General features: G+C 58.2%; 4 protein-coding genes across 6 annotated transcripts; 1 reads left to right on the top strand and 3 right to left on the bottom strand.

Annotated features, from left to right (window-relative positions):
- Positions 1-1,420: 1,420 nt before the first annotated feature.
- Positions 1,421-7,231, top strand: SPOCK2 (SPARC (osteonectin), cwcv and kazal like domains proteoglycan 2). The gene is made up of 11 exons (XM_030275686.4): positions 1,421-1,858; positions 4,085-4,093; positions 4,304-4,349; positions 4,600-4,714; positions 4,801-4,903; positions 4,983-5,091; positions 5,168-5,287; positions 5,374-5,592; positions 6,488-6,550; positions 6,685-6,822; positions 6,897-7,231. The coding sequence occupies exons 1-11, from the start codon at positions 1,436-1,438 to the stop codon at positions 7,040-7,042; spliced, it is 1,491 nt and encodes a 496-aa protein (XP_030131546.2). The 5' UTR covers positions 1,421-1,435; the 3' UTR covers positions 7,043-7,231.
- Positions 7,232-7,943: 712 nt separating this feature from the next.
- Positions 7,944-9,981, bottom strand: TYSND1 (trypsin like peroxisomal matrix peptidase 1). Of its 3 annotated transcripts, none has more exons than XM_030275684.4 (4): positions 8,985-9,981; positions 8,767-8,900; positions 8,513-8,698; positions 7,944-8,417 (listed from the first exon to the last, which is right to left on the bottom strand). In XM_030275684.4, exons 1-4 carry the CDS (start codon positions 9,956-9,958, stop codon positions 8,206-8,208), a joined length of 1,506 nt encoding a protein of 501 aa, XP_030131544.4. In that variant the 5' UTR covers positions 9,959-9,981; the 3' UTR covers positions 7,944-8,205. The 3 variants fall into 3 exon arrangements, with proteins under 3 accessions (XP_030131544.4, XP_072786938.1, XP_072786939.1); XM_072930837.1 differs by having other exon boundaries at positions 7,944-8,331; XM_072930838.1 differs by lacking the exon at positions 8,513-8,698.
- Positions 9,982-11,062: 1,081 nt separating this feature from the next.
- Positions 11,063-15,839, bottom strand: SAR1A (secretion associated Ras related GTPase 1A). The gene is made up of 7 exons (XM_030275694.4): positions 15,730-15,839; positions 15,324-15,398; positions 14,375-14,494; positions 13,857-13,922; positions 13,361-13,464; positions 12,747-12,878; positions 11,063-12,156 (listed from the first exon to the last, which is right to left on the bottom strand). Exons 2-7 carry the CDS (start codon positions 15,379-15,381, stop codon positions 12,040-12,042), a joined length of 597 nt encoding a protein of 198 aa, XP_030131554.1. The 5' UTR covers positions 15,382-15,398; positions 15,730-15,839; the 3' UTR covers positions 11,063-12,039.
- A 370-nt stretch (positions 15,840-16,209) lies between these two features.
- Positions 16,210-26,803, bottom strand: PPA1 (inorganic pyrophosphatase 1; the record flags this gene model as incomplete). The annotated part of the gene is given in 11 exon segments (NM_001245356.1): positions 16,210-16,537; positions 17,069-17,108; positions 18,169-18,238; positions 18,458-18,543; positions 19,948-20,075; positions 20,557-20,683; positions 20,962-21,048; positions 22,693-22,812; positions 23,272-23,325; positions 26,545-26,609; positions 26,739-26,803. Coding segments are annotated over 11 exon segments (873 nt in total). The 3' UTR covers positions 16,210-16,505.
- Between the last annotated feature and the right edge of the window lie 813 nt (positions 26,804-27,616).

Genomic DNA, 27,616 nt, shown 5'->3' with positions numbered 1-27,616 from the left:
GCTTTTGCTGGGTGCCCTTGCTTGTACCCAGCTACAGCCGTTGGGCTGATTGTGTCCTTTTCCTTGGCGTCAGACCGCCTTTGTGCTCTCCGAAAGCCGCCTTCCAAACGGTTCCCTCGGGGAGCAGAGCACCAGCACACACTCACAGGGAGGTGCTGAGAGCACTTAACACCAGTTGCTGTCATCTTTCCGCCAGCCTGAAGAGGTACTTGGCAAATCTCTTTGGAACAGACTCGGGAGCTGCTCACGCAGCCACCAGGAAAGGGGAGATGCACCTTGGGAAGCTTCTGCCTGGTGAGTTTTTAACAACTCTCACCGAGAAGTTGAGGCAAAAATGGGTTTTTGACAATTGAAGCATACTCCTCCTCTTCCCACTTGTATAAACATGATTTAGTGACAATTCTTTTGGAAGTTGGTGGAATTTCACTGGTAAGCAGCTTATCCCGCGGCTCTAGCCTGGCACAGCAAAATTCATTTCACACCTCCTTCCCCAGGCAGAATTAAGGATTCTGATCTTTTGCCTGACATCACTGGGGTTTGCTGGCAGTTTTCCTTCCTTCCCATCCTGGCAGGGAGAAGAGAAGCTGGATGTGTGCTGTGGCATCCCCGGCTGAAGGAGCTGCAGCTGGGGTAAGTTGTCACTTGTTGCCTACCCTGATTTCCTCCTGCTGAGAAGAGGGGAAAAACCAAAAGCAAAACCTTGGGATTGGGGGGAGTCTTCCCTGGGGCCCTAAAATGCTGTGCTGGGATGGGTGAGGAATGGGGACCAGTGTGGGCATCCACAGGGAAGATGGGAGATGCCAGGGACAAGGGGCTGTGGGATGGGGGTGCAGTAGGGACTGGGAATGCAAGATGGGGTATACAGGTTGGAGATGTGGAAGGAATGGGGGATGTGTGATGGATGCATGGTAAGAATGAGGGGACATGGCATGAGTGGTGCTGGGTGGGTATGTGGCAGGTGATGCAGGATGGGAGATGTGAAATGGGGGCCTGGCAGGACCAGGGGTGCTGGATGAAGGATGGAGGATGGAGGACAAAGCTGTTACAGGGTTGCAGGATGAGAACAAGGCAGGGACCAAGGGGTGCAGGACATCGGATGTGGGATGGAGACTGGGTAGGAACCAAGGATGCAGGAAGGGGGATACAGAATGGAGATGTGACGGGGATGGGAGATGCAGGGTGGGGACACGGCATGGACCGGGGATGAGGGTGCAGAATAGGGCTGTGTCAGGGGGTGCAGGATGGGGGATGTGGAATGGAGACCGGATAGGGACCAGGAATGCAGGATGGAGGATGCGGGAAGGGGGTGTGGCAGGGGATGCAGGGACCAGTAGTGCAGGACGAGGACTTCAGGACGGGGGCGGGGGGGTAGCAAGAGTTGCAGGGTGCACGATGAGGAACGAGAGACGGGGACAGGTCAGGGACGGGGTGCAGGATGGGGACAGAAGGTGGGTCGGTGCTGAGGCCGTGCCGGGGCTCCCCCGCCCCGGTGTCGGCGCGCAGGTGCGGCGGGCGCGGCGGAGGCCCCGCCCCGGCCCTCCCGCCGGTGCCGCCCGGTGCCGCCCCGCGGCCGCACTCGCCGGCGGCGCCTCCCCGTGCGCACCGCACCGCTCCGCACCGCGCCCGCTCCCCCCGGCGCTGCGGCAGCATGCGGGGCTGCGGCGGGCGCCGCGCCCTGCTGGCCCTGCTGGCCCTGCTCCTGCCCGCCGCCGCCGCCGGGCCCGCCGCCGGCCCCGCCACCGGCCCCGGGCCCGCCGCGGCGGGGGAGAGCCCCGGCAATTTCATGGAGGACGAGCAGTGGCTCTCGTCTATCTCCCAGTACGGCGGCAGGATCAAGCACTGGAACCGCTTCCGAGACGTGAGTCCGCGCCGGCAGCGGGGCGGGGGGGACGGGACGCGCTGCCGGGCACCGGGAGCCCCCTCCCCGCACTCCCCGCACTCCCCGCACTCCCCGCCCCGCGGCTGCGGCTGCCGCAGCGCGACCCTCCCCGGCCCCAGCCCCGGCCCCATCGCCCGGGGATGCTCGGCGGTGCCCGCATCCCGCCGCGCCCGTGGGCGGCTGCCGGCCCCGGTACCTGGGGGATGCTCACCGGCTCCGGCAGCGCCGCCGTCTCCCTGCCCGACGCCAAAGCTGCGTGGCTTGTGCCTGTGCCTCCATAGCCAGGGCTTGATCCCAAAGCGACCCTCTGCGGTGACCGGGGTGCTGTCCCCTGCACCCTCTTCCCCGTGCCCCACATGGGGGTGCAGGCAGGGCCCGCCCGCCCCTTGCGGGGGCTGCGGCGTGGCCTGAAACCCTCGGTGGCAGCCCAGCCCGTGTCAGGGCACGAGCATCCCCCGGGACACCGCCACCCCGAGCCCCGCGGGGTGCCGCAGGCGGGGCCGGCGCTGCCTCGGCGGGGTGGTGACCCCTGGGGATGTGGGGGACGCGAGGCAGGGAGGATGAGGATTCAGGCAGTGCTGGAGGAGCGCTGGCACACCGGGCACACCGGGCACACTCGGGATCCTGTCACCGCTCCCCGTTACACAGCCCTTGCGAGCAGCCTCGATGGCATTTAGCTGCAGCCCTTAATATTATGAGGCAGTCGGGTTTTTTCTTGGGCTCGTTTTACACCCTCCTGCTCGTGTCCTCCAGGGTGGGGGACACGGTGCTGCAGCTCTATCCTAAGGAGACCCAGGACACCTGCAGCAGCCGGGCGGGGAGGGGGCACTCCCCGAGCCGCCCCCCCACCCCGAGCCAGCCCCGCTGGTCTTTGTTCAGATGTACACTCGGGTTCACCTTGGCAGGGAGGATGGGATGGATGGATGGGATGGGATGGATGGATGGATGGATGGATGGATGGATGGATGGATGGATGGATGGATGGATGGATGGATGGCAGCAAGGGAGATATGCCCACTGCAGGGCAGGGAGCACAACCCCCGAAATAAACCAGCTGTGGGTCAGAGCACAGATGAGGGTGCAAAGGTGTAAATTCCTCCCCTGGAGACCCCTGCCTGCAACACCCCCGCTGGCCAACGCCAGTACTGGGCATCTGGGAGCTCGGATGGCTGCGGGTGCTCGGGGGGAGCACTGGCAGATGTGCCCCCATGGGCACTGAGCATCCCCAGGGGGGTTCAGGGCCGAGGGATGCCCATCCCCGGGCGCTGGCTGCACGCGTGGGGCCCACCCTGCTGCTGCCACGCTGGGGGGGGGGGGGTGGGGGGGTGCAGCCCTACTGGCGGTTAGCTTGGATTAATCAGCAAATCCATGGATTTGTGGGGTTTTCGACTGAGCAGCGCCGGTGGGGGGATGCACCGGGAGGAGGCCGGCGGCCGTGGCGAGACCCGCGCCGCAGGGAGCTGCCGGCCGCCGCAGCGTTACCAATCACGGCACGGGAACGCGGCTATCGATTGCGCTGCAAACACCGCCGTGCTGGAGCGAGACATCCCCTCCGGAGCTGCCTCCCGTGCCGCTGCTTCCAGCTGCCACCCCAAACCCTGCCCACCCTCTCCAGGGCAGCAGGGATGCTCCTGCCTTATCGTAAAGCTCACCCTGGAGCATCCCGTGGGGCGGGCCGTGCTGCCTGCTGGGAGGGTTGGAGTCCCTGCTGCTCCCCCACACCCCCGGCATGCTTTCGGGGTCCTGTGGGAGCAGTTCTGCCTCCCCAGGCAGCGACATCCATCTTGGCCCACTCCTTCTGGGCTCACGATTGAAGAACCAGGGTGGCAGCACCATGGGGATCCTCTGAGATCCTCACTGGGCTCCCAAGGGCTTTGTCCACCCGATGCCATTTCCATCCCTTTCCCAGCTGGCTGATGGGGGAAGGCTTTATCCAGTGTAAAGGCTCTGCAGGATTACAGGTCTAAGCCAGAGGTGGGGAAGCACGTTGGTGGTCAGTGCCAGTGATACCCAGGGCTGGTGGCGAGAGCTTTGGGCACCAGAAGGTCGGGGTGCCCCACTGGCACAGGGTGCCTGTCACTGTGTGTTGGGGCCGGGAGCGGGGCTTTGTGCTGTCCCAGAGCTGATGGTGGGCACTCTCTTTCTCTCTCTTTCTCTTTTTCTTTTCTTGCTTCCGGCTGGGCCATCTCACTGCCGTGCTGCCAGGAGGTGGAGGTGAGCCTCGAGGGGCTACCGAGGGGGTGACACCCCGCTTGTGGGGGGAGGCTGCTCCCCATCCCTGCTCCCTGCCCTCCCGCTGTGGGGTGCCCAGGGGCTGTGTGCAGCGGGAGCCGGGCCGGTGGGCCCGAGCAGGGTGATGGCACGCCTGGCCCGGTGTCACCTTTCCCGCCACCTGCACTCACACAGGCTCTCCCCAATTCGCAGGATGACTACATCAAGAGCTGGGAGGACAACCAGCCCGGGGATGAAGGTACCGCTGAGATGGGTTTGGGCTGGGGCACGGTGGGCTCGATGCCAGCCAGTCTGGCGAGGGGTCGCACTCTCTGCTTGCACCCCCCCGGGTTTTTCCCTTCCGGCTCGGAGCGGTGCTGGGGAAGCAGCAGCTGGTGCCGAGGCGGCTGCCCAGCTGCAGCCTGAATGGCGCTTTGTGCCGGGCCAGCGCTGCTGGGGCTCCCCTGGGGCATCCCCACCTGCCCCAGTCCCTCTGTGCCCCCCTCCAGCCCTGGACACCACCAAGGACCCCTGCCAGAAAGTGAAGTGCAGCCGGCACAAGGTGTGCGTGGCGCAGGGCTACCAGCGCGCCATGTGCATCAGCCGCAAGAAGCTGGAGCACAGGTAGGAGCACGGCGGCACCGGGGCCGAGCGGCAGCGGGCAAAGGGAGGCCCGAGGCGGGCGCTCAGCAGCCTCTCACCCCGTGCAGGATCAAACCGCTGGGCCCCAAGGCACACGGGGGCTGCAAGCCCTGCCACGCCGCCCCGGTGGCCGCCGTCTGTGGCTCCGATGGCCACACGTACAGCTCGGCGGTAAGGACGGTGGCACCCGCCGCGGGGATGGGGCGCTGTGCCCCGCGTCTGCCCGCCGACGTCCCGCTTCGCCCCGCAGTGCAAGCTGGAGCAGCAGGCGTGCCTGGCCAGCAAGCAGCTGACGGTGCGATGCGAGGGGCAGTGCCCCTGCCCGACCCCGCACAGCCCTGTTGGCGACAGCAAACAAGGTGAGCGGGGTGCAGGGCACCGGGGGACTGTCCCCGAGCTCTGCCCGGCCTGACGCTGCCCCGCTGGACCCCACAGAACTGTGCACCGGGCAGGATCTGGCCGACCTGGGTGACCGTCTGCGCGACTGGTTCCAGCTCCTGCGGGAGAATGCCAAGCAGAACGGCTCCGGCGGGCTCCCCGCCAGCCCCACCTCTGGTACCTGTCCCTGCCCCGCGGGGAGGGGACGTGGGCTGCTGTCCCCAGGCGGGCCGGGCAGCCACGGGCTTCATCCTGCCCTGCAGCGCTGGAGAGGAGCGTGGCGGCCACCTGCAAGGAGGCGGTGGGGTGGATGTTCGCCCGGCTGGACACGAGCGGGGACCTCTTCCTGGAGGCGACTGAGCTGGCAGCCATCAACCTGGACAAGTACGAGGTGTGCATCCGCGCCTTCTTCAACTCCTGCGACACCTCCAAGGACGGCCGCGTCTCTGCTCCCGAGTGGTGCTTCTGCTTCTGGAGGGAAAGTGCGTCAGGGCAGGGGGGAGATGGCACTGAGGGGCCGGGGGCTGGACACCGCGGGGTCAGGAGGATGCACTCCGTGAGGCTGGGGGGATCTGTGTCCTGAGGGATGCATGTCATGGACTGGGGAATCTGTGCTGTGGGATTGGGGTTGTACCTCGTGGGGTTATGGGGGATCCATGCTGTGGGATTGGGGTTGTACATCGTGGGGTTATGGGGGATCCATGCTGTGGGATTGGGTTTGTACATCGTGGGGTTATGGGGGATCCATGCTGTGGGATTGGGGTTGTACATCGTGGGGTTATGGGGAATCCATGCTGTAGGACTGGGGTGTGGGGGATGTACATCATGGGATTGGAGTTGGGAGTGGGGATGTACATCATGGGGTCATAAGGAAGCCATGCTGTGGGGTTAGTGTGTGGGGGGGAGGGACATATGTCATGGGGTAATGGGCAATCCTTGCTGTGGGTTTGGAGTGGCTGTGGGATGTTTGCCTTAGGGGGAGAGATACACCACAGGGTTTGGGGGGCCTGGAAACCATGTGGGGATGCATGCTGTGGGTCATGGGGAAGCACATCTTGGTTTAAGGGGGATGTGTGGGGGATGCACAGCATGGAGCCAGGGGGATACACACTGTGGAGCTGAGGGATGTACTCTGTGGGTCAGGGTGGGTGCACATTGTGGGATGCACACCATGGGGAATGCACACCGTGGGGTCTGGGGGATGCACTCCATGGTGCTGGGGCATTGCACTCCATGGGGGGATCTGGAGTTCCGGGGGATGCACACCACAGAGATGAATGCTGTGGGTTTGGGGGTGCACACTGTGTGGGGTGAGGGGTTGCCTGTCCCGGAGGGGCTGCACGCCTGCCCTAAGAGCAGCATGTGGTGCTGCTGCAGAGCCGCCCTGTCTCAGGGAGCTGGAGAAGATCCAGATCCAAGAAGCAACCAAAAAAAAACTGGGTGAGTGGGACATCCCAGGGCCCTTTCCCCCAGCAGTGCCCCGTGCGGCCGGGCTGGAATGAGGATGGGGATGTCCCTGGGGGCTTTGGCACTGCATTGTTTGGGGGGGGTGGGGGGCCATCGCTTCCCTGCAGGCACCTTCATTCCCAGCTGCGATGAGGATGGCTACTACCGGCGGGCACAGTGCGAGCCGGGCGGCGGCGAGTGCTGGTGCGTGGACCAGCACGGGGCCGAGCTGACGGGCACCCGCGGCCACGGCAGCCCCGACTGCGGTGAGAGCTGCGGGAGCGCCCGCCTGGGGACGGGGCCGCAGCCCCGCACCGCCCCTGAACCTCTGCCCCTCCAGATGAAGCAACGGGGTTTTCGGGCGACTTCGGGAGCAGCGTGGGCTGGGAGGACGAGGAGGAGAAGGAGCCGGAGGAGGCGGGCGAGGAAGGCGAGGAAGAGGAGGGTGAAGCAGGCGAGGGCGACGACGGCGGTTACATCTGGTAGAGGAGCAGGAGAGCCCGGTGGGCGGCACGGCCGGGAGGCAGCCCCCCAGCTGGTGGTCCCCGTGGCCCCCCCGCTGCCGGTGTGGCATGGGGTGGGTGCTCCCCCCTCCAGTCCCGTGTGGGATGGGGCAACGGGGCGCTCGCCTGGGGAGGGGGTGAGCGGGGGTGGGGGGGAGCCGTTCTTATGCGAATTTGAGCTTTTTTTTTTTTTTTTTGGGTAGAGCCTTGTAGGCCTAGTGTGCTGCTGCGTGGTCTTCAACCGGGCAAATGGCGCTAATAAAAGTGGGAAAAAAAAAAGGAGAAAACAAAAAAAAACCCCAACAAACCCCCTTATAGATAAGCTGCCCCTCCTTCCTCCCCTCATCCCCCCTCATGTTGTGCTTGCGTGGCTGCCCCGGCCCCCGGCGTTGTGTAGTGGCTGTGAAATAAATACCCCGTGCTGTGTCAAACACTCGCCCGCCCGTTCCTCCCCATGGCACCCCCCGTGCCTCCCCTGCACCCACCTGCCCTGCAGGGCTGTCCTGGGGAGGGGGTGGTGGTGGTGCTGTGCCCTCCAGTGAGCAGGGCTGGGGAGCAGGTTGTGGTGGGAGTGCCCCCCTGTCAGTGCCCTGGGTTGGTTCCTGCACTCTGCTGCCATGAAGCTGGAACTGGCCTCCCTCCCCAGGGACATGTTCCCTCCCCAGCTCCTGACCCTCTCCGGCATCCCAAACAAACCCCCTTTCCACAGGGTCCAGAGCTGTGGAAGGAATCAGAACTGCCTTCCCCCCCATACTTTACCCCAATCCTACCCCTAACCCAGAATATCCCTTACAGGACCAACCTGCCCCCCAGAACCCAACCCATGCCCCAGTGAGGGCCTCCACCACCCCCCTGCAGCCACTCAGCACACGGGACACCAGGGCCTCAATTCACTGCATTTATGGCCCCAGGGAGAAAATAAAACAATAACACAGACCCCAAACCTCCCCAGTCTGGGGCTGTCAGCAGCTGTCAGAGGCACTGTGCTGTGTCTCCTGACCCAGAGCGCCCACGCTCCACCAGCTCTGTGCAGTGCAGGTGCTTGGGCCCCACACCACCGGGCTGAAGAGGAGATGTGGCAGCCCCATCCTTGGCATCTCAGTCCCTGATACCTCGGTCCCTGGCACAAGCCCCACGCGAGGGGGGTCAGAGCTTGCTGGGGGGCCCTGGCCTCTGCTGGAGCTGCCAAGTCGCCCTCACCCCCTCACCCACCCGGTTGAGCTCGGCGAAGGCGGCGGGGTCGCCGGTGCGGCTGTAGCATGCGACGAGGGGCTGCAGGATGGTGATGGGGATGCAGAAGTTGAGGTGGGGGTAGGTAGCCCCCGCACCGGTGTCCCGCGTGTTGCTGGCCACGATGCCTGGCGGGGAGGGAGTGATGCCCACGTCACTGGGTCCGGCCGGGGGATGCCCGTGGGACCACCCCCACCTGCCCACGGGGAGACCCCTGGCTTACCCATGAGGCATCCACTGCGGGAGGAGACGAGGGGGCCGCCGCTGGAGCCCCCGTGGACGGCACAGGTGGTTTGCAGCATGACAGGGCGCCCAGCCACAGCCACCACGGCCGAGAGCACCCCTGCTGTCACCGAGGGGCCGCACGCCTGCCCCAGCGCCCCGAAGCCCACCACGGTCACCTCTTCTCCTGGGATGGGAGAGGCAGCAGGTGCGAGGCAGTCCCTACCTAACAGCCCGTGTCCCCCCGGTGCTTACCTGGGAGGAAGGTGTTGGCCAGGCACGGCGGGACAAAGCCTGGCACGCTCTCCTCCAGCTCCACCACGGCCACGTCAAAGGGGGATGACTCCTCGGTGGCAAACACCACACGTCCCCTGAGCACGGCGGCATCCCTAAGGACAAAGTTAACGAGATGTCACGGCGGGGGACACGCAGGGTCGCGGGGTTCAGGCTGGCAGGGGGACAGTCGCACTCACTGGTCGGGGCCAGCTGCCGGTGTCACATAGAGTGGGGCTCTGGCCTCCACGACGTGCCGGCAGGTGAGGAGCATCCTTGGTGCCAGCAGCACCCCGGAGCCCCAGGTCGCCCCGCACTCCACCAGCGCCGTCCAGCCCAGGGGGTCCTGCCCGCTGCTCGCCGGCACCGCGGCCACCCACGCCGGTACCGGCGGCACCGCGATCCCGGCTTCACCCAGGACACCGGCGCTGCTGCGCAGGATGGCGGCGAGAGAGCAGAGCAGCGTGAGCCCGACCCACTCGGCGCCCTTCCAGCAGAAGGAGGCGGCGATCACGGCCACCACGCGCGGCCCGTCGGGCGAGGGCACGAAGGCGGCGCCGCCCTCGGTGCCGGGCAGGCAGCGGGCATCGGTGAGCACCAGGGCGTTCTCCTCGCCCGCCAGGTTGCTGACCACGCCGCGGCTCAGCGTGTTGAGGAAGAGCTCGGGGCACAGGTCCCCGAAAGGCGACCCGCAGGCCAGCAGCGCCTGCCCCTTGCGCAGGCAGCCGGCGCTGGCCCGCGCCGCCCAGCCGCCCTCGGGCGCGTCCAGCCCGGGCACCCGCAGCCAGGCGAACCAGGGCAGCGCCCGCGGGTCGGTGCCCGCCTCCTCCGAGGCCCCGAACCGCCACCGCTCCGCCCGGCCGAGGCCGCGCTCCAGCGCCCGCCGGAACGCCGCGCACGGCACCAGCGCCAGCAGCCGCGCCTCGAGCTCCCGCAGCCCGCCGGCCGCGGCGCCCAGCACCACGCTGAGGCGCGGGCACGGCCGGAGCGCGGCGGGCGGCAGCGCGGCGGGCCGAGCCCAGGCGATGGGGCCGGCTCGCAGGAACGGGGCGAAGACGGCGGCGTGGCACAGCACCAGCGCGGGGCGGCGGCTCAGCACCAGCCCGCTGCAGCCGCCATCGCCGCCGCCCGTGCCCCGCACCCGCACCGCGCAGCACGGCGGCGCCTCCGCCATCACCGCCGCCGCCGCGCCCCGCCCGCGGGCCCGCCCCGCGCGCCCATTGGCTGCGGCCCCGCGCCGCGCCCTCCCCATTGGCCGGGGCGGGGCGCGCGCGTGACGGACGCGCCCCCGCGGGGCCCTCACGGGGGGTGCGCGGCCCCCGGCCCGGCCCCGCTTCCCCGGGACCCCGGCCCCGCTTCCCCGGGACCCCGGGACCCCGGCCCCGCTTCCCCGGGACCCCGGCCCCCGGCCCCGCTTCCCCGGGACCCGGCCCCGCTTCCCCGGGACCCCGGCCCCCGGCTCGGCCCCGCTTCCCCGGGACCCCGGCCCCGCTTCCCCGGGACCCCGGCCCGGCCCCGCTTCCCCGGCACCCCGGCCCCGCTTCCCCGGGATCCCGGCCCGGCCCCGCTTCCCCGGGACCCCGGCCCCGCTTCCCCGGGATCCCGGCCCGGCCCCGCTTCCCCGGGACCCCGGCCCCGCTTCCCCCGGCCCCGCTTCCCCGGGACCCCGGCCCCGCTTCCCCGGCCCCCGGCCCGGCCCCGCTTCCCCGGCACATCAGGAATGCCTGCTTCGGAGCCGCCCCTCGACCCTGGCAGAACCGGGACCCTCGGCCTGCAGCCGCCCCTCGGCCACCACGACCCAGCGCTGCACTTCGGGACACCGGCACAGGCGCCCCTTTCCCGGCACCCTCGGCCCGGACACCCCACGGCCACGCTCGCTTCCCACCTCACCCGCAGCACAAACGAGTACGAAACTTTATTTCCAACAGAGGTACCGGGACTGGGAAGATCCTTCTGGAACAGCTAAAATCGTCCCCGAATACCGGGAGTCAGACGCCCCTCCCCGTTTCCCCCCCAGCCCCTTCCTGGGCTCTTCCATCCTGCCTGTTTCCCTCACTGGCTGCACTGTGCAGGTCACAGAACCATGGAACCATGGAATGAATATCCTGAGTTGGAAGTGACCAGGATTCAGTCCAGCTCCTAGCCCTGCACAGGACAGCCTTTAGAATCCCACCCTGTGCCTGACAGCGTTGTCCAAACGCTTCTGGAATTCTGTGGCTGGTGTTCTGATGGCCCCAAGGCCCAGCAAACACCAAGCCAGATTGAGGCTCATTGCCCCTTCAGAGGAGAAAGACATGTCTTTATTGAACTGAAAATGAGTGCCAGACAGCAATGAAACTTCAGACAAAAAAAAAAAGTCTGTTGAGAGTATAAAATAAACCAGTTTAGTCTACATTAATCACCTCTTGATATGCAAATGTCAAACACTTCCATGCTACAACAACCAAAACTGCTCCGTGGTTCGTACTGTGATGGCGTGGCCAGAGGATCCTCAGTGGAGGGTCTGGCCTGAGGGGGAACCAGGCAGTCCCTTCCCACTGCACACCAGCCCCAGCACCTGCACCAGGCACTCCTCCCCAACTAGTAAAAAAAAAAAAAAAAATTCCCTGTAAACTAAAGAAGCTGGGATTGCACACCTCAGTCCCAACGGCACCGCGCCGTCGTCGGTCAGCGTGACACAGCACAGCCACCCTACAGCTCAGTTAAGCCCAAATGCTATGTTTATTGAGGACTTCTAATATCGTGATACCTTGGTTCAGTAATTTGTGAAATACCTAAATACCGTTAAATATATTTTTAAAAAACCCTAAACCAGACTCTGGACTAAACAAGATGAACGTTAAACTAAAAAGTTAGAAGGGATGTCATTTGCATTAACACTTTCTTTAAAAAATATAATCGCTTTTTCCTTTTCTGTTTGTTTGTTTGTTTTTGAAGTCAATTAACCACAGTGGTGAGACGTACTCTCTTTTTCAGCTCTTACATCGCAGCGTGCAGAGTTTTGCCTTCCCAGACTGGAGCAGCCCCGCTGTCACCCGAGTGGCAGGGACAACTCAGGCACGGCGCTGCCTCCCCGCCGCGTGGAAAAGAGCGGTGTCACCACTGTGCCATAAGGGCAGCCGGAAAACCAGGAGTCTCTTGGACAATGCCAGTATGTGCTTGGAAAGCCTTCCACGTTCTAATAGAAAAGTCCATAGGAAGCTGAAGTGAACAGGATCAGTCCAGAGGAGTAAAACTCTCGTGTCCGTGCCAGTATCAGTCAATGTACTGCGATAGCCAGCGGAAGCCCTCACCGTAGCCTTGCCTCTTGAGCACACTGCACATGAACACCTCCATGGGGCGTGCATTCAGGTCCTTCAGTGGCACATTTCCCTGGGGAAATCCAAACAGGAGTCACATCTGCACCCCTGGTGCCCTCAGGGAAGCACCCAGCGAGCCACAGCCATCCAGGGGAGCTCCTTTTGCAGGCCCCTTTGTGTGTGCACTGCGTTTTGGACAATCCCAGCAGCCTCAAAACTTGCCCAAGGGCAGCATCAGAGGTTTGGGTTACAAGGGACACTAAAGATCACCTCATTCCACCCCATTGCTTGGTCCCACTATCCCAGGCTGCTCCAAGCTCCGTCCAACCTGGCCTTGAAGAGGGATGGGGCAGCCACAGCTCCTCTGGGCAGCCTGTATACCAGGGCCTCCCCACCCTCACAGGAAGAATCTCTTCCCAATTTCCCATTCGAAGCTGCCTTTGGCAGTAGGAAGCCAGTCCCTCTTGTCCCACCGCTCCATGGCTTTTAAACAGTCTCTCTCTCTTAGGCTCCCTTCAGGCATCATCATCATTATTATCATTGATTGACCTTGACCAATTAGCGGACAAATTCCCAGTCACAACTCGAACAGGGCTCAACCTGCAAGGAAGCAGGCAAGCTCTCCCCTGCCCATGCCAATCCAAGATTTGGATGCTTCCCTACCTTTCCCGTGGTCTGTCCGTAGAGCCCAAAGATCTCCCGCAGTTTCTCCTCACTGATGGCCTCTGGTCTGTCGATTTTGTTTCCCAAGATAAGGATTGGCACGTTGGATATTGTCTCGTCTGTCATTAACGCCTGCGTGCAAGAGCCAACAAGAGCTGAGCAGACAGGTGGAAAAAGGAGTCGTTGCCTGAAGAAAATGGTTTTCTTTGAGCTCTGTGACCAACAAGGGCTCCTTTCTGGGGCTTCCATACTCCTGTGGAAGACTCACAGGATCACTGAGGCAGGAAAATCCCTGCCAGCCCATGGAGTCCCAGCTGTGCCCAGTGCCCACCTTGTCCCCAGCCCAGAGCACTCAGTGCCACCTCCAGCCCTTCCTGGGACACCTCCAGGGATGGGCACTCCAAAGCTCCCTGGGCAGCCCCTGCCAAGGCCTGAGCACCCTTTCCATGGAGAAATTCCTGCTGCTGTCCAAGCTGAGCCTCCCCTGAACTCAAGTGCCTGTGGCCAACCCCGAGCAAGGACATCCAGGCTCCTCCAGCTCTGGGAGAGATGGCTGCTATTCATAATTTAGCTGATCAGGTCTTGGAGAAGGGAAACAAGAGAAGTGTATTTACATTAAGCTCAACTTTGGATTCCATAAGCCGTGAGTGATCTGCACAGTCCACCAGGAAGACAATCCCATTGATGGCAGGCAGGTAGTTTTTCCAGACCCGGCGAGCTGGAAAACACAAGGGACAAACATGGCCCTGTGAAATCTCCACACAGGGAAAAGTCCACCAAGCCTCAGCAACCATGGCTGCCTTTTTAGCCAGGCTGTCTTCCTTCCAGTAGTTTTGTGTATAAAAGGGAAAAAAACCAGTGTTTAAAACTTCTAGAAAGTGCATAACTAAAAATCCATCAATTATTCAAACTAAATTATATTGGAGTCTTCCACAGCTAAAAATACTTCAGGCAGCAGGGCACAAACTGGCAGCATTTCCTTCCAAGCAATCCTACAGCCAGGAGGTTGCTTCCACATATTGTTCCATAAATAAATCCAGGCAACAAATAATTAGGCACTGCTAATTGTTGACACTCGTCTGGATCAATTTTTGGTCATTTTTTCCTCACCTTGTTCATGTCCACCCAGATCAAAAGTCGTGAAGGTCATTCCAGCAATTGTCAGCTCCTCTGATGCTGAAATGGAAAGCACAGGTGGGATTCAGGAAAACAAGGAAGGTGGGCATTCATGCTGGCATCACACATGCTCTTCCAATAAGGAGTTCCCTAAACTTCTTGTGGAATTCAGTGGCTGAAATGCAGCCATTTCCCAAAATCACTAGAGGCAGAAACTAATTTCTCCTGCTTCCCACAGAAGCTTTTTAACCTGCAATTATTATCCCTTGTTAGGCTTTCCATTAGGAAAATCTTCCCTTTCTACTAATTGAGCCATACCAGTTCCTGGGCATTTCTAGAGAGGAAAACACAGACCCACTTCAGCTTGGGGAAGCACAGTGCAACTGCAGCCTCAGCTCAAGTTTTCTCAAATCCCCCAGGCAGAGCTGCCACCCAGGTGTCTTCCTACACCGTGTCCCCACAGTTCCAGAGGAAAAGCCAGGCCGGGAGAGGCTTTTCCCAGGGAGACTTACTGGGATGTAGCGTGGGGACGTGCTGGCCCAGCCTGTCATCTTTGAGCATGTGCAGCAGAGTGGTTTTCCCTGCGTTATCCAGCCCCAGGAAAACCAGCTTTCCAGACTTCTTGTACAAACCTGCAGGAGGAGAGGGAACAAAGCAAGAGGGAAGCTCCAGCGGGCTCATCCGGAGCCGGAACGCCACGCTGCTTTTTTGGGGAAGTCCTTTCCCAGAGCTCTGCTGCCACCTGTGCACACTTGCAGCACGGACAGGGGGCAGCAGGGAAAACACACACAGCTCAAACAGGCTCCTTCCAAGGCATGCTTACAGCAGTGGACATTTCCTAAGCTCGTGTGCCCCCGAGAATTCCATTATTTCCTCAGATCTGTGCTAGCAGCAGAGTGTTATGGACCAATCTGCCTCCTCAGAAAATGCTAAAATTGAACAAACTCATAAAACAGAGCAGCGAGTTGTCCAGGAAAAAGTGCAAAGCAGGGAACAGAGTGCTGTTTTCTTGGCATAAACTGATTTTTGTTGTGTCTGCCACAGGAAAGCTCCCAAAGGTTTCCAACAGGACTTCTCACCCTGTCCCTCTAATCCTCCTTTCAAGAGGGGATCTTGAGAATGGGCACCCTATCCTCCAGCAAGGAGTTCCACTCGAATCCAGGACTCGAGGAGGAGGAGGAGGATGGGGTTCCCTCCCTGGTGAGGCAGCACCTCTGCCTGGGGCTGGACAGCCCAGCTGCTCTCAGGCACGCAAGGGGCAAGAGAAACACCTGAGTGGGAGCCCAACGCCTCCAAATACTCCCGAAGTTTCTCTGCACCGGTGTAAAAGCCCTTTTATTGATACAGAGCTTCCTCACCAGACTTTGCACTGGCCAGAGCTGCTGCACACCACCTTAACCCCGACTTTTATGGGATACTGGAGAAGCCAAACCCACCCGGAGGGGGCTGCTGAGGCATTACCTAGGAACTGCAAGACGCTGCTGAAGCCGTTGTAGAGCCATTCGAAGATGAAAGACATCTCTGGAAATAAAATGCCTGCGGGGGACAAATCCCAAACCCCGCGTTACGAAGTGTCGGTGCTCAAAGGGAGCCGCGGTCACGGCGTCCGGGACGGGGGGGTCGGAGGTCCCGGCAACGGGAGGGGTCGGCGAAGGGGAACGGGGGTGAGAGGAGACGGGGGGCGAGGGGCCACCGGGGTGAGTGGGACCGGCCTCAAGGGCGGGCGGCGAGGCCTGGCCCCCGCCCCGCCCCCGCTCTGCCTGCGTGTCACCCCCCGCGCCGCCGCCGCCCCTCTCCCGGGCCTGCCAGGCGCCCGCCGCCCCGCTGAGCGCCCCGCCGGGCCCGGCCGGCCGCCCCCGCCGCTCACCCCCGGCTGCCCCCGGGCCGCCGCCGCCGCCGCCGCCGAGTCCCGTCCGGGCCGCCGCCAGCGCCCCGCCGGAAACACGTCAGCGCGCGCCCCGCCCGCTTCCGGCCCCGCTGGCCCCGCGCGGCACCGGGAAAGGCGCGGGCTGCCCTCGGGGTCCCGGGTTCGAGACCGGCCCCGGCCCCGCAGGGACGCGGCCCTCAGGGACCCGTTAGCCCCGCCTCGCCACAAAGGGCAGCGGCAGGACGCGCTGTGCAGCTGCTCAGGGCTGGACATGAGGAGGAACTTCTCCACGGAAAGGGTGACGAGGCTTTGAGGGGGCGCAGGGAGGCCTGACCATCCCCGGAGTGGCTGAGGGGCGCTCGGTACCAGGGTGGGGAACCGCCCACAGGCTGCACTCGGTGATCCCTGAGGGCTTTCCCAACCTGTGATTTGGTGACCCCTCAGCTCCAGAGAGGAAAAGGAGAGGGAGCCCCACAGCACTGGATTTCAGTAGTTTTTTATTTCTAGCATCCATACATCCCAGGTGAGTGATCTCCTGTCATGACTTAGAGCACACCACATGACAGTCACGAGCAGGGTGTTTGGGTTTTATAAATTATTTCTTCCAGCCTCCACCAGGCCTCAGCAGACATGTCACTGCTAGGTACGGAATTCTAATCAGCAAAGTTACAGGCAAGGTCTTCTTGCTGACACTGAAGCTATTTTTCTGGTCTATTCCTGCGTGTGGCAGCACCTCGGTGGGAAGGACACAGCTGTCTCACCACCATCCTCGGGACTCAGTTTTTCTGGTAGTAGAACCATTTGTCAACTGTGTGGGGCAGAAAAAAGGAGGGATTAGTCCCCTGTGAGCCACCCAGTTATTAAGTAGTTACGTGGCAGTGTGTGTGTGTCACCTCCAGCTCAGGGGCTTCCTCTGCTCCCAGCAACAGCTCCTCAGCACAGCAAACAGGTTCTGGCACAACCCTGTTTATGTGGATTTGTTTTCCCAAAGCAGCCAGCCTTGCTCAGGCTGCCATTAGGAGCATCCACGACTTGGTGCAGGCAAGGACAGCAAGCCAGGCTTCCCTCTGGCTCAGCTGACTCAGGGAGGCAAAGCCTCCAACTCCCATGCCCACGTGGGAGACACACATTTCTCCACAGATTTATTCCCCATGAAGGGATTGGAAGCGTCAGCCTGGCTCCACCTTCTGCTCCCAACACCACCCTCAGTTTGCCTTCAGGCCTTGCCCTGGCTCCAGCAACATCCAGGTTTAGTTCACACCCTCATTTTTCTATGCACAATTCCTCTGAGGAAGCCCCTGCTGTGTACTGGGATGTCAGGGTGGGTTTTGAGGCTCACCTTCGGGTGGGATGGGGCTGGCAGCTTTACATGGTGGTGTCTGAAACGAGAAGGGTGTTATCAGAGACCAGAGGTGTCCTTCACTCCACACATCATTTAGGGCTGCACAAGTCTTTCCTGAGCACCATTTAAGCCCCTGTGGCAGCTGGTCAGCTGTAGGGGGGACAACTGAGCTCATGTGCAGCATCCGGTCATTCCTGTGGCCTCCCCATTGCGGAGATGCCCGAGGGGCTCTCCTCCAAGTGCAGGCTCCAGGGCCATCTGACCCCCAGCACAAGCAGTTCCCACTCCAGACTCTACACAGGTGCAGGCAGTCCTAGATTTTTTATCTACAACGTTGGTTTAAAAATTATGGGGGAATAGAGGCACGAAGGGCTCTCTGAGAACTCCTCTGAAGAGCTTTCTCTGGTATTCAACAACCAAAGACAGTGCAAATCCCTGTCTGGTGACACATCCTCCATGAGGGCTTTCAAAAACCTTGCTGAGACCCCTAATTGGGATACCAGCACTTTAGAAAAGAACACAATGGTTTTAAAGGCCTCTCCAAGGCTACATGAGACTCAGGTTTCCAGTTATGGAAGAGAGACAAGATGTGCACTTCAATTTTCCTGTCCCCTCCCTCTAAGCCCTTTCAGGTTGTCCTTTCAGCAGTACTCTTCAAGTCTAGGGAGACACAATTAATTCCTGAGGCTGGACAGGAGAACTACACCAGGAATGTCAAGCTCTTCATTCTGAAGCTGCAAAATCCCTGGGGAATTAGATTCTCTTTTCTCAGAGGGAGACCTGTACTGTGAAGCTCTTGGAAACCCACATATTAAAACCCTCTCAGAACAGCTGACAACCAAGCTACAGCTCAGAAGTTTAGCCCTCCACGCAGACTGGATTCCATCTCTTGGATGACTAAGGGCAGGGAGAAGCCTCTGGAGGAATGTCTGGTTTGCTCCACATCCATCCTGTTTAACCAGAAGCAGGTGTTCAGCCACCCAAAACACTGTGAGCGTGCCATGTGCCATTCACACAGAGAGGACAGTTCACCACACAAACTGCACTGTTTTTCCCAACAATAACACCAGGATTTGGCCACTCAAACTGGTACTTACTGCCTCCACAGTAGCTTTTGCACAGTCTTGACTACAGCAGAAAGGGCTGTCAGACACCGTCAGGTTGGTGCTGGAAGACATTGGGCACTTGTGAGAACATGCAAGCCCAGCCTCCCCCCAGGAGCATTAAATAATGGAATATTAAGGACTGCAGCTGCCAAGTGGAGGGGGAAGGCCTGGGGAGACAGCCAGCAGCTAACAGAAAGCATGGCACCCCTCAGGAAGGGATGTTCCAGGGTTTTTAGTTTAGGGAAGGGGAAGGTGCACATTCCCACAACCATTAACCTACCAGTTGATCTCCCCTCCGTCAGTTTTCTTTGTTATTAAAGCTTTCCAGTGTTCGTGGGTGCCTTTGATGACATCCAGGGCAAAATCCTGACATTGGAGATGAGAACAAACATCATGTTACTTGGAAGCACCAGATCACCTTCTCCAGACTATCACTTACAAGGAGCTGATGTTAGACAGCTCTGGAAGGGGCTGGAAGAAACCTCTTCTGCTCCAGTGCCATTCAGAAAGAGCAGAAACTCCCAGGACACAACAGCTGAAACAACCAGGATTGTGTAGGAGAATTGTTTTGCTTTCAAGATGGGAGGATCTGCCAAGGTCACAGAGCGAGCTTGGGGCCAAAAGAAACTGAGCACAGTCTCGGGCCAGTGCTCCACTATAAAAGCCCCCTCACCCTGCTGCTCCTCCCGCTCGGTTTGTCTCCAGCAGCTTGTTGATCCAGGCCTGTCCAGGAGCTCTCTTCTACTCCAGACAAATAGTTCAGACCAGCAGGAAGAGACATGCAGCTGATCTGGCTTTGCAACTACTTAAAAATGAATTTGTTTCCAGGCATAGCAACCTCTTCCTTTAAAAATGAGCAATGTATGCTCAAGCATTAACCTGTCAGCTGGAGAAGGAAACACATGCAGTCCTTTCTTGGTGTGAACAACACTGGCACTAAATGTCCTGGTTTGATACCAAACCAAGCCAAATAAAACACTGCAGAGCATGTGTGAAGTTCTGTATCCTGATTTTCCAGTTTCCTTGACGGGTTTCACCCATCCTGAGGGACAACAAAGTGTTCCAGCCTGACCAACCTAGTGCTGTGCTACAGCCAAAGGGGACAAGTCCTTCATGACTTCCATTTTCTTTCCCAGAGAGGGCTTTTGGAAGAACTCCCCTCCTCTGCACCATCTCTGGAGCTCTGGGAGTTGAGTCACCTCACTAAACCCCTCATGGCACTCCAGGAAGGGCAGAAGTGAGGACACCAAAACAGGATTTCACCTGCTCAGGAGGAGTAACTTATCTGATCCAACCCAGAGAAGAGGCAGAGCGCTGCCAAGGCAGAGCCTTACTCACAGGGTGTGAGGGAACAATTCATGCCCGAAGGAAGAAGTGTTTTAACTCCTGAGTTAAGTTTAACTTGCACCAGGTTGCAGTGGAACAAAGCCCACAGGTAAGGGAGGCAAAGGGTGATGTCAAGCTGCCTTTGCTCCAGAGCTGGAGGAAATAAACCTGGTGTTTTCCACCTGGTCCTGACATGAAGGCTCCCAGCCTTCAAGTGATCCCACATGAAAAAAATATTCAACTACACCATGGTGATAACCCCAGGCATTTTTTTTTTCTGGTATTCCTGTGTTCACTAGGATGGAAAAAACCAGCAGGATGAACTGAAATCAACTATCAGCACCCCCATAAAAATCCATTATCTCAGCAACTTGCTCGTGTCCTCACAAAGCCTGAGCTCAGGTTTTGGACCAGGTGCCACTGTGCAAAGGAAGGTGATCCTACCTTGCCTTTAAATTCCCCATTAAAAGCAAACTGGTTTTCTGGCTTTCCATCGGGTACTTTGTATCTTCTGAACCAGTCCACAGTAGCTTCTAAGTATCCAGGCTTCATCCTTCTGACATCCTCGATGTCTGGAAGGGGACATGAGGTTTGTTAGCCAGAAACAGTAACAGAATGTAGTGAATTACAGGATTTATGCGGCTCTGCTGAGTTGTTCTGGGCTGTGCCTCTTTCAGCCCCTCCCCAAGCAGCCTTAGCAACATTTCAGACAGGTTCCCTGAAGCCTCGGTGAGTATGTCCTCAGGGAAGTTAGTGTTTCATCCCCAGGGTGTGTATCCCAAGTGTCCCCAGGAGCTGGCACACATTTAAACAGTTTGGATTAGAGGCTTGGGGGACAATCCCTTTTCTTCCACTGTGTTTGGAATGCCAGGCTGTGCCGAGGATTGGCCACATGTGCCAAACTGCAGTGAAATGTTTTGCTGTAGGATTGTCCTTCCAGCACCACATCTGACTGATAGCAGAGCACAGAAGGAGCAAGGCCTGTCCCCACCTCCTGCAGGCTTTCAGGGGAGGAAGGGAAGCACTGATGCTGCTCCTCCCCCCGTAACTCACCATTGTAGCTGGCTGCTTCGGGGTCTTCAACGTTGATAGCAATGACCTTCCAGTCTGTCTCTCCCTCATCAATCAGAGCCAGAGTGCCCAGCACCTTCACTTGGATGACTTCTCCCCGAGAGCAGACCTGCAAAAGGACAAAGGCCTTGTTGTCCATCCTGGTGCACCCCGGAGTGCACGACAGGAGGCTGTGCAGGGGCTCAGCAAGCAGCCAGGTACCATGAAATTAGCTCTGGCTGTCAGCAGCTCATCAGCCCTGCCTCATCTCAGCAACAATCTCCAGAGGCAGCAGAGGGAAACATCACATCGTTAAGGGAGGAGAGGTAGGAAATTAATAATAATCCCTGGATAATTGGCTTTGGAGACATTAATTACACGTTTCAGGAGTCATTTAGGATGAGTTACCTTGCTTCCAATTTCGCAGACATCAATTGGATCGTTATCTCCACAGCAACCAGTATTTTCATCCTTGTGACCTGGGTCTTCCCAAGTCTGAAAAAAAAACCCCAAACCAACACCAAAATCAACTACACATAAGAATAAGAACTGGCAGGTTTAAAGAGGTAGTAAAAAGCAGGTTTATTTCGGGCATGCAGTTGCCTGGAATAAACAGAGGATGGCCCACTTCACACCTGCTGCCAGGTCAGGTATTTGGGCTACTGTTTCCCTTGGGCCTGGGGAGTTTGAATTCAAGTTAAAAGGTCTCATCTTCCAAAAGCTAAGCAGCCCCTTCCTACCCACAAACCCCCTTTCAACAACTTTCCAGACTTCCTCCTCTGTCCCACAGCTGCGTAAAGGTGAAGTTCACATCTATAAAGGGCAATTGTTGATTTGGCTTCCTGCCTGTTCCTCTCCCTATTCATTCCTTAGCAGAAGTTTCCTGAACTCGAGATAGCAGTCCGGCAGAGATGGAAGACAGACAGGGTATATTGTTTCCCTTTAATTAAACAATTAAAGACCCTGGAGAAGTGATAAGAATGTGGAGTCCCACTGTGCTCTCCACTGCATCTCACCCACAGTGGTGAATGCACATTGAAGGACACGACTCCAGAGGCCAGTTAATTGACTCCAAGAACAAGGGCTGTTTAAAACACGCTCCTGATCAGGAGTGAAATGCACATTCCCACATAAGGAACAAGTACTCCTAAGGGGGTTGAGATACAAAAAGGAATGTTCCTCCCAAACTTCTGTGGGAGGACTAGTGTAGTCAGGACCTTGTGATGGATCCAGAATGTTCAGGAAGATGTTCTGACACCTGGGTGGTGCTGTGGGGCTGTTCACAAACACTATCACATTTCTCTACCAGGAAGTGTTAAGCGCTTGATGCACAAACATCTTTGATCACAAACGCATAACAGAGCAAAGGCTTCAAAAGACACAACTGTGCACAAAGAAACAAGCAGAAGAATTCATTCAAGCAGGAAATCTCTTGTTAAGCCACGTGGGGATAACACTTGACATGTGCTACTGTCAAGAGCACAAATACCGAATTCAGAGTGTTTGCCTGTGATCTGTCACTGACAGCTTATTTCTCTGGAGGAAACCCCAGCCTTAGAGAACATCAGAGGCAAACAGCCCTGTTTGAAGTCTCTCTTTATCTAGCAGCCCCCAGGCATTTAGGAGCATGTGTCCAGATGCCACTATTGTGGTCCCACCTTGCCAGCTGTTTCTGGGAAAGCACATCTGTGCAGTGGTGGGCGTTGGCAAGAAGAGTTTTCCATAAAGATTCAGCCTAAATCCTGCACCATCAGGATAAAGCCTCGTGCTTTGCCAGGCAGGAACTGAAGGCACTGCATTGCCAGATGCACAATGACAGCTCCCTTCAGCCACAGAGAGGGACCTGCCAGCTCCTGCCCAGCCGACCTCTGAGCAGCTGAGGATGAGCAGCAGCTGCTCATCCTCAGGGAGCTTGTTTATAACATCAGATAGAAGCCTAAAACTTGGCATTTCTGCTTAAAAATACCCCTGTTTTCCTGACAGGTTCTCTCCCTCAGCAGGGCAATATATCCACCTGCAAACAGTGCGCTCCAGACCAGACTCTCTGCTGACCTTTTTGCTCATTAATACAGTGGCAATTGCAAGCACCCTCCCTCCTCCCCAACAGGAGGGATGATCCACTGGGATAAACCACAGTACCTGTGGGATGGCACCATAATTCCAGATGTAGCCCTTGTGGGGAAACACGTTTGCTACAAAGCGCAGTTTCCCTTTCTTCACATCCTGCTTAATTGGGTTTAAGGGTTCCTTTGTGGAAATCTGAAAGAAAAGTTACATAAATCCCTCTGCTTTACCCTTTATGAATAAAAAAGTAAATTTTTTAAATGGAACTGACAAGCCAAGAGACCAGGAGATGATGCTGATGCCAGCAGCAGATACTGGACACCTCCTGTTGCATTGCCATCCCTTGGGATATGGTTTCCAGCAGACTTACAAGCCTTGGAATCACATGGGGTTTAGAGCCATAAAATATTGCTTTTATCAGAAGCTATGTGAGAACACCACAGCATTCCAACATCTGCAATCTCAGCCTCCACACCAGAGGAGGTTTATTTCCAGGTTTATTTCCTCCACATCAAGCAGGTACTCACAGGAGAAGTTAGAAACCACTAACTTCTAACCACCAACTGGCAGGTAGAAACCGCTGCAATTCCAGAGGTGGAATTGAGGAGGGATTGACAAAGCCAAGCATTAAGGCTGGAACTGTAATGTAGTTACCTCCATTTTAGCATTTGTCCATCGAGGTACCTCCACGACCATGTTGAACACATTCTGAAGAAAGCAAAACAGCAGTGAGTGGGAAGGAATCTTGGGGCCATGCTTTAAACTAGGGAACACATACAAGTGAGCAGGAAAACCAGCCAGTTCACCTGAAACCATGTTTTTTTTCTGCTGTTTTGGTTTCTTTTTTCAGAGCTAATTTTGAGACAGCTGATAAAAGTCCTGTAGCCCAGTCAGTTGCATGTCATCACTCCAAGCTGAATCCCAGGAAACACCCCAAAGGCCAGATTTGAGGTTCCCACATGTTCTCCATCAGTTGCCACCTACAATCATCCCTATCACATTCCTAGGCTACAGGAACAGGTTAAATCAATGGCAAACAGCTGCACACAAACTACCCTGGACATAACAAAATGGGGTTTAGACCTTATTTATTAAATACAAAGTGTTTAATGCTCCAGAAAGAGCCACTCTGGCCATTCAGAAAAGACAACACCAACATGACAAGCCATCTATTAAATAGTGTGGGTATTTATGTACTCCAAATATTCTAGTCATAATGTAGGGAAGGATGCCCTTTCTCCAGGCTGACACTCCTGTAAAAGCAGACATTGCTAGTGGCATGATGTGAGGATAAAAATGTGGGGGAGAAATGCAGAACCACATCTCACTGTATCTCTTTTAGAGGTGACACTCGAAAACATCTCCTGTTGATCCAGCTGGCCTGAGAGTTCAATGTCAGCCTCCTCTCCAAGAAAACAAGCTTTTCCACACCTGTACCTTAACATCTGCTGTTTGAAGAGATTATGGCCTAGTAACAAAAAGTCAAACCTTGCTCCCTGGCCTGGGCAATCCCCTCCTTAAGCACTATTAGCATGGCAAAGTCCCTCGAACCTGTATTGCCCCATAATTGGATTGACACTGTGCAACAAGTGCTGTTACATCACTGACTTTGCCCACACCCTTCCCTAGCAGAGCTTTATTACAACCCCTTGATTGCAGGGGGTCACTGCTCATTTGCATTTTGCATGTAGAAAGGTACAGAACTATTTTTATTCCTAACTCGAGGGAAGGAATGAGGCAACTGGAACAGGCTGAGCTGGGAGCTTCTGGCTTTGCAGGCAGGGAAAGATGACTTGGGGCTGCATCTTTGTAAGTACTGAAGCTTCCCCATGGTCCAACTTGGCCAAAGACACACAGAGAGCAGCTCAAGGGCATCCCTTTACAATGATACAGGTCCAGGTAAGGTCAACACAGCCCAGCCTGAGACTGAAAAAAACACAATCTGCAATCCTCTCAGTGTCTTAGGAGTCTGAGGATAAGGATCAAGGAGCCCAGACAGAGTGGGACAACCTTTTGCTCTGAGCTGGACCCTGCAATGTAGCTGGCAGCCCACCTGCTAAATGATGAGTAAAACCTCAGTGCTGAGGCACTCCAGCCACAGAGCGAGCCCCATGGGACCAGCACTATTGTGTAACTTTGGGGACTGTGACCTTCAGCTACTGGGACTTTTTTCTCTGAATGACTTGGCACAGAGGTGCTGGCAGCAGCTCTGCATGCCTGAGGGCACACCAATTTCCCCTGTTAAGCGCTACCAGTTCAAGGAACTCCCCCTCACCTCTGTACACACTCCCCTGCTCCTTCCTTCCCTGTTCTGCAGGTGCCTGCAAAGCGTGGCACCATCTGCATTTTCCTTGGCTGGGTTTCCTGCCAGGCACCTGCACTGGGAACTGCCTCCCTACTCAGCCACTGCTGAGTCCTTGATGACCACAATCCATCTTTTCTCCTCTGTGAAGGCAAAAGCCACTACAGACTTCCCAGAGCACCTCAGGTAGCTCCACCACCTTCACCTCAGCAGCTCAATCAGCTGCTTTTTAGAGATTCATCTCTCAGCTCTGCTTATTCTTTCCTCCTTTACCAGAACCACACTCCACCTCTGAATTTCAGCTCTCTCTAACATGTAGTAGTTGCTCCACTACATTTCCCGAGCTGCACAGCTTTATAGTCAGAGAAAGAAACAAGCTACAACAGTAAAGGAAACACTCAGAGAGCCCGAGGTACCACTGAAAAAACATTAAATGAAAACTGAAACACAACCATTTTGATTTCCTGAAGCTGGGGCTTTTTTTGCTCACAACAACCTAATTTGACTAACCACTGTCTGCAAGAAGGATGTGAAAGCCCTGCAGCACTGCAAGGGGCAGGTTCTGCCAGGCAAGAGGTCCCAGGAGATGTTACAGCAGGAATTGAACCTGCTCATCTTCACTCTCTGTTCTTTGTTGTATTATACTTTAGGCCATACTGCAGCCAAACCCCAAGCCTGAAATATGCAGCACCCATAGGAATGGGGATAGATATTACAAAAAAAGCAGTTTTCTGCTTAGCTAACCCAAAATGCCTGCATGGGTAAGCTCAAGCCAACCACTCGCATCTCTGATGCAAAAAATGAGAATGAGATCATCCATTCTCTTCTCCTGGGTTGCTCCACCCGAGGCCAGGACAGCAAGAAACCCATTCCTTGTAGGGTGAGCCTCCCCTGGATGCCTTAGGCTGCAGGACCCCCTGGTTCCTTGCATGTTTCAGGATTCCCTGATCACACCCAAATCCCCTGGTCCCTGGGATGTTCCTCGATGCCCTGGTCTCTGGGATGTTTCAGCACCCCTGGTCTTCTGTGTGTTCCCAGATCCCTTGATCCCCGGGATGTTTCAGCACCCCTGATCCCCTGTGTGTTCCCAGACCCCCTGATCCCCGGGATGTTTCAGCACCCCTGATCCCCTGTGTGTTCCCAGACCCCCTGATCCCCGGGATGTTTCAGCACCCCTGATCCTCTGTGTGTTCCCAGACCCCCTGATCTCCTGGATGTTTCAGCACCCCTGATCCCGTGTGTTCTCAGCACCCCCGATCCCCCGTGTGTTCCCAGATCCCTTGATCCCCCGGGATGTTTCAGCACCCCTGATCCCCTGTGTGTTCCCAGACCCCCTGGTCCCTTGGATGTTTCAGCACCCCTGATCCCCTGTGTGTTCCCAGATCCCCTGATCCCCGGGATGTTTCAGCACCCCTGATCTCCTGTGTGCTCCTAGATCCCCGGGATGTTTCAGCACCCCTGATCCCCTGTGTGTTCCCAGATCCCTTGATCTCCTGGATGTTTCAGCACCCCTGATCCTCTGTGTGTTCCCAGATCCCCTGATCCCCGGGATGTTTCAGTACCGCGGATCTCCCGGATGTTTCAGGACTCCCCGATCCCCTGCGTGTCTCAAGACCTCCTCTTACCTTCCCGGGGTCCGCGTAGATGGGGATATCGTGGAAGGGGGAGATGTAGCGCCCGGCGGCATCCTCTGCAAGGCAAGGGGAGGGAGCCCGGAGTCAGACGCCCGGCAGCGCTCACCGGAGCGGGCTCAGGCGGGCGCTGGCGGGCAGCAGAGGGGCAGGCGGGGCTGGGGGGTTGTCGGGGCCGCAGCACTCACTGAAGAAGAGCCGGTACTCGGGGCTGTGGGGCCCGGCGCGCTCCTCCACGCCGTACCGCGACATCGCCGCGCCCGCGCTCGCCGCCGCCGCCGCCGGGTGTGGGGGGCACTGCGCAGGCGCCGCCCCCGCGCGCGCGCACGCGCACCCGGCCCGCCCCGCGCCACGCGGCGCGGCGGGGAACGGTCCGGTCCCGGTGGGAACGGTCCGGTCCCGGTGGGAATGGCCCGGTCCCGGTGGGAACGGTCCGGTCCCGGTGGGAATGGTTCGGTCCCGGTGGGAATGGCCCAGCCCCGGTGGGAACGGTCCGGTCCCGGTGGGAATGGCCCGGTCCGGTGGGAATGGCCCGGTCCCGGTGGGAATGGTCCGGTCCCGGTGGGAACGGTCCGGTCCCGGTAAGAACGGCCCGACTCTGGTGGGAATGGTCCGGCCCCGGTGGGAACGGTCCGGTCCCGGTGGGAACGGTCCGGCCCGGCTGGGAACGGTCCGGTCCCGGTGGGAACGGTCCGGTCCTGGTGGGAACGGTCCGGTCCCTGTGGGAACGGTCCAGCCCGGTGGGAACGGTTCGGCCCCAGTGGGAACGGCCCGGCCCAGCGGGGAATGGTCCGGTCCCGGTGGGAATGGCCCGGCCCAGCTGGGGATGGCTTGGCCCAGCTGGGAATGGCCCGGCACGCCTGGGAATGGTCCTGCTCGCCATGGCCAGAACAGCCTGGGCTGTCATGGACCTGCACAGCCTGGTCCTAGCCCAGCATAGTTCAGCATGGCCATAGTAGCAAGCGGTGGCGTGATCCTTCATGGCATGGCTGGCACAGTCCAGCATGGCATGATAACAGCCTGGGGTGGCATGGACTGGCATGCCATGGCTTGGTCCAGCATGGCA

Source organism: Taeniopygia guttata, chromosome 6, assembly GCF_048771995.1.
Source record: "Taeniopygia guttata chromosome 6, bTaeGut7.mat, whole genome shotgun sequence".
In the NCBI taxonomy this organism is placed as follows: Eukaryota; Metazoa; Chordata; class Aves; order Passeriformes; family Estrildidae; genus Taeniopygia; species Taeniopygia guttata.
This window is presented reverse-complemented; position numbering and strand designations above follow the sequence as displayed.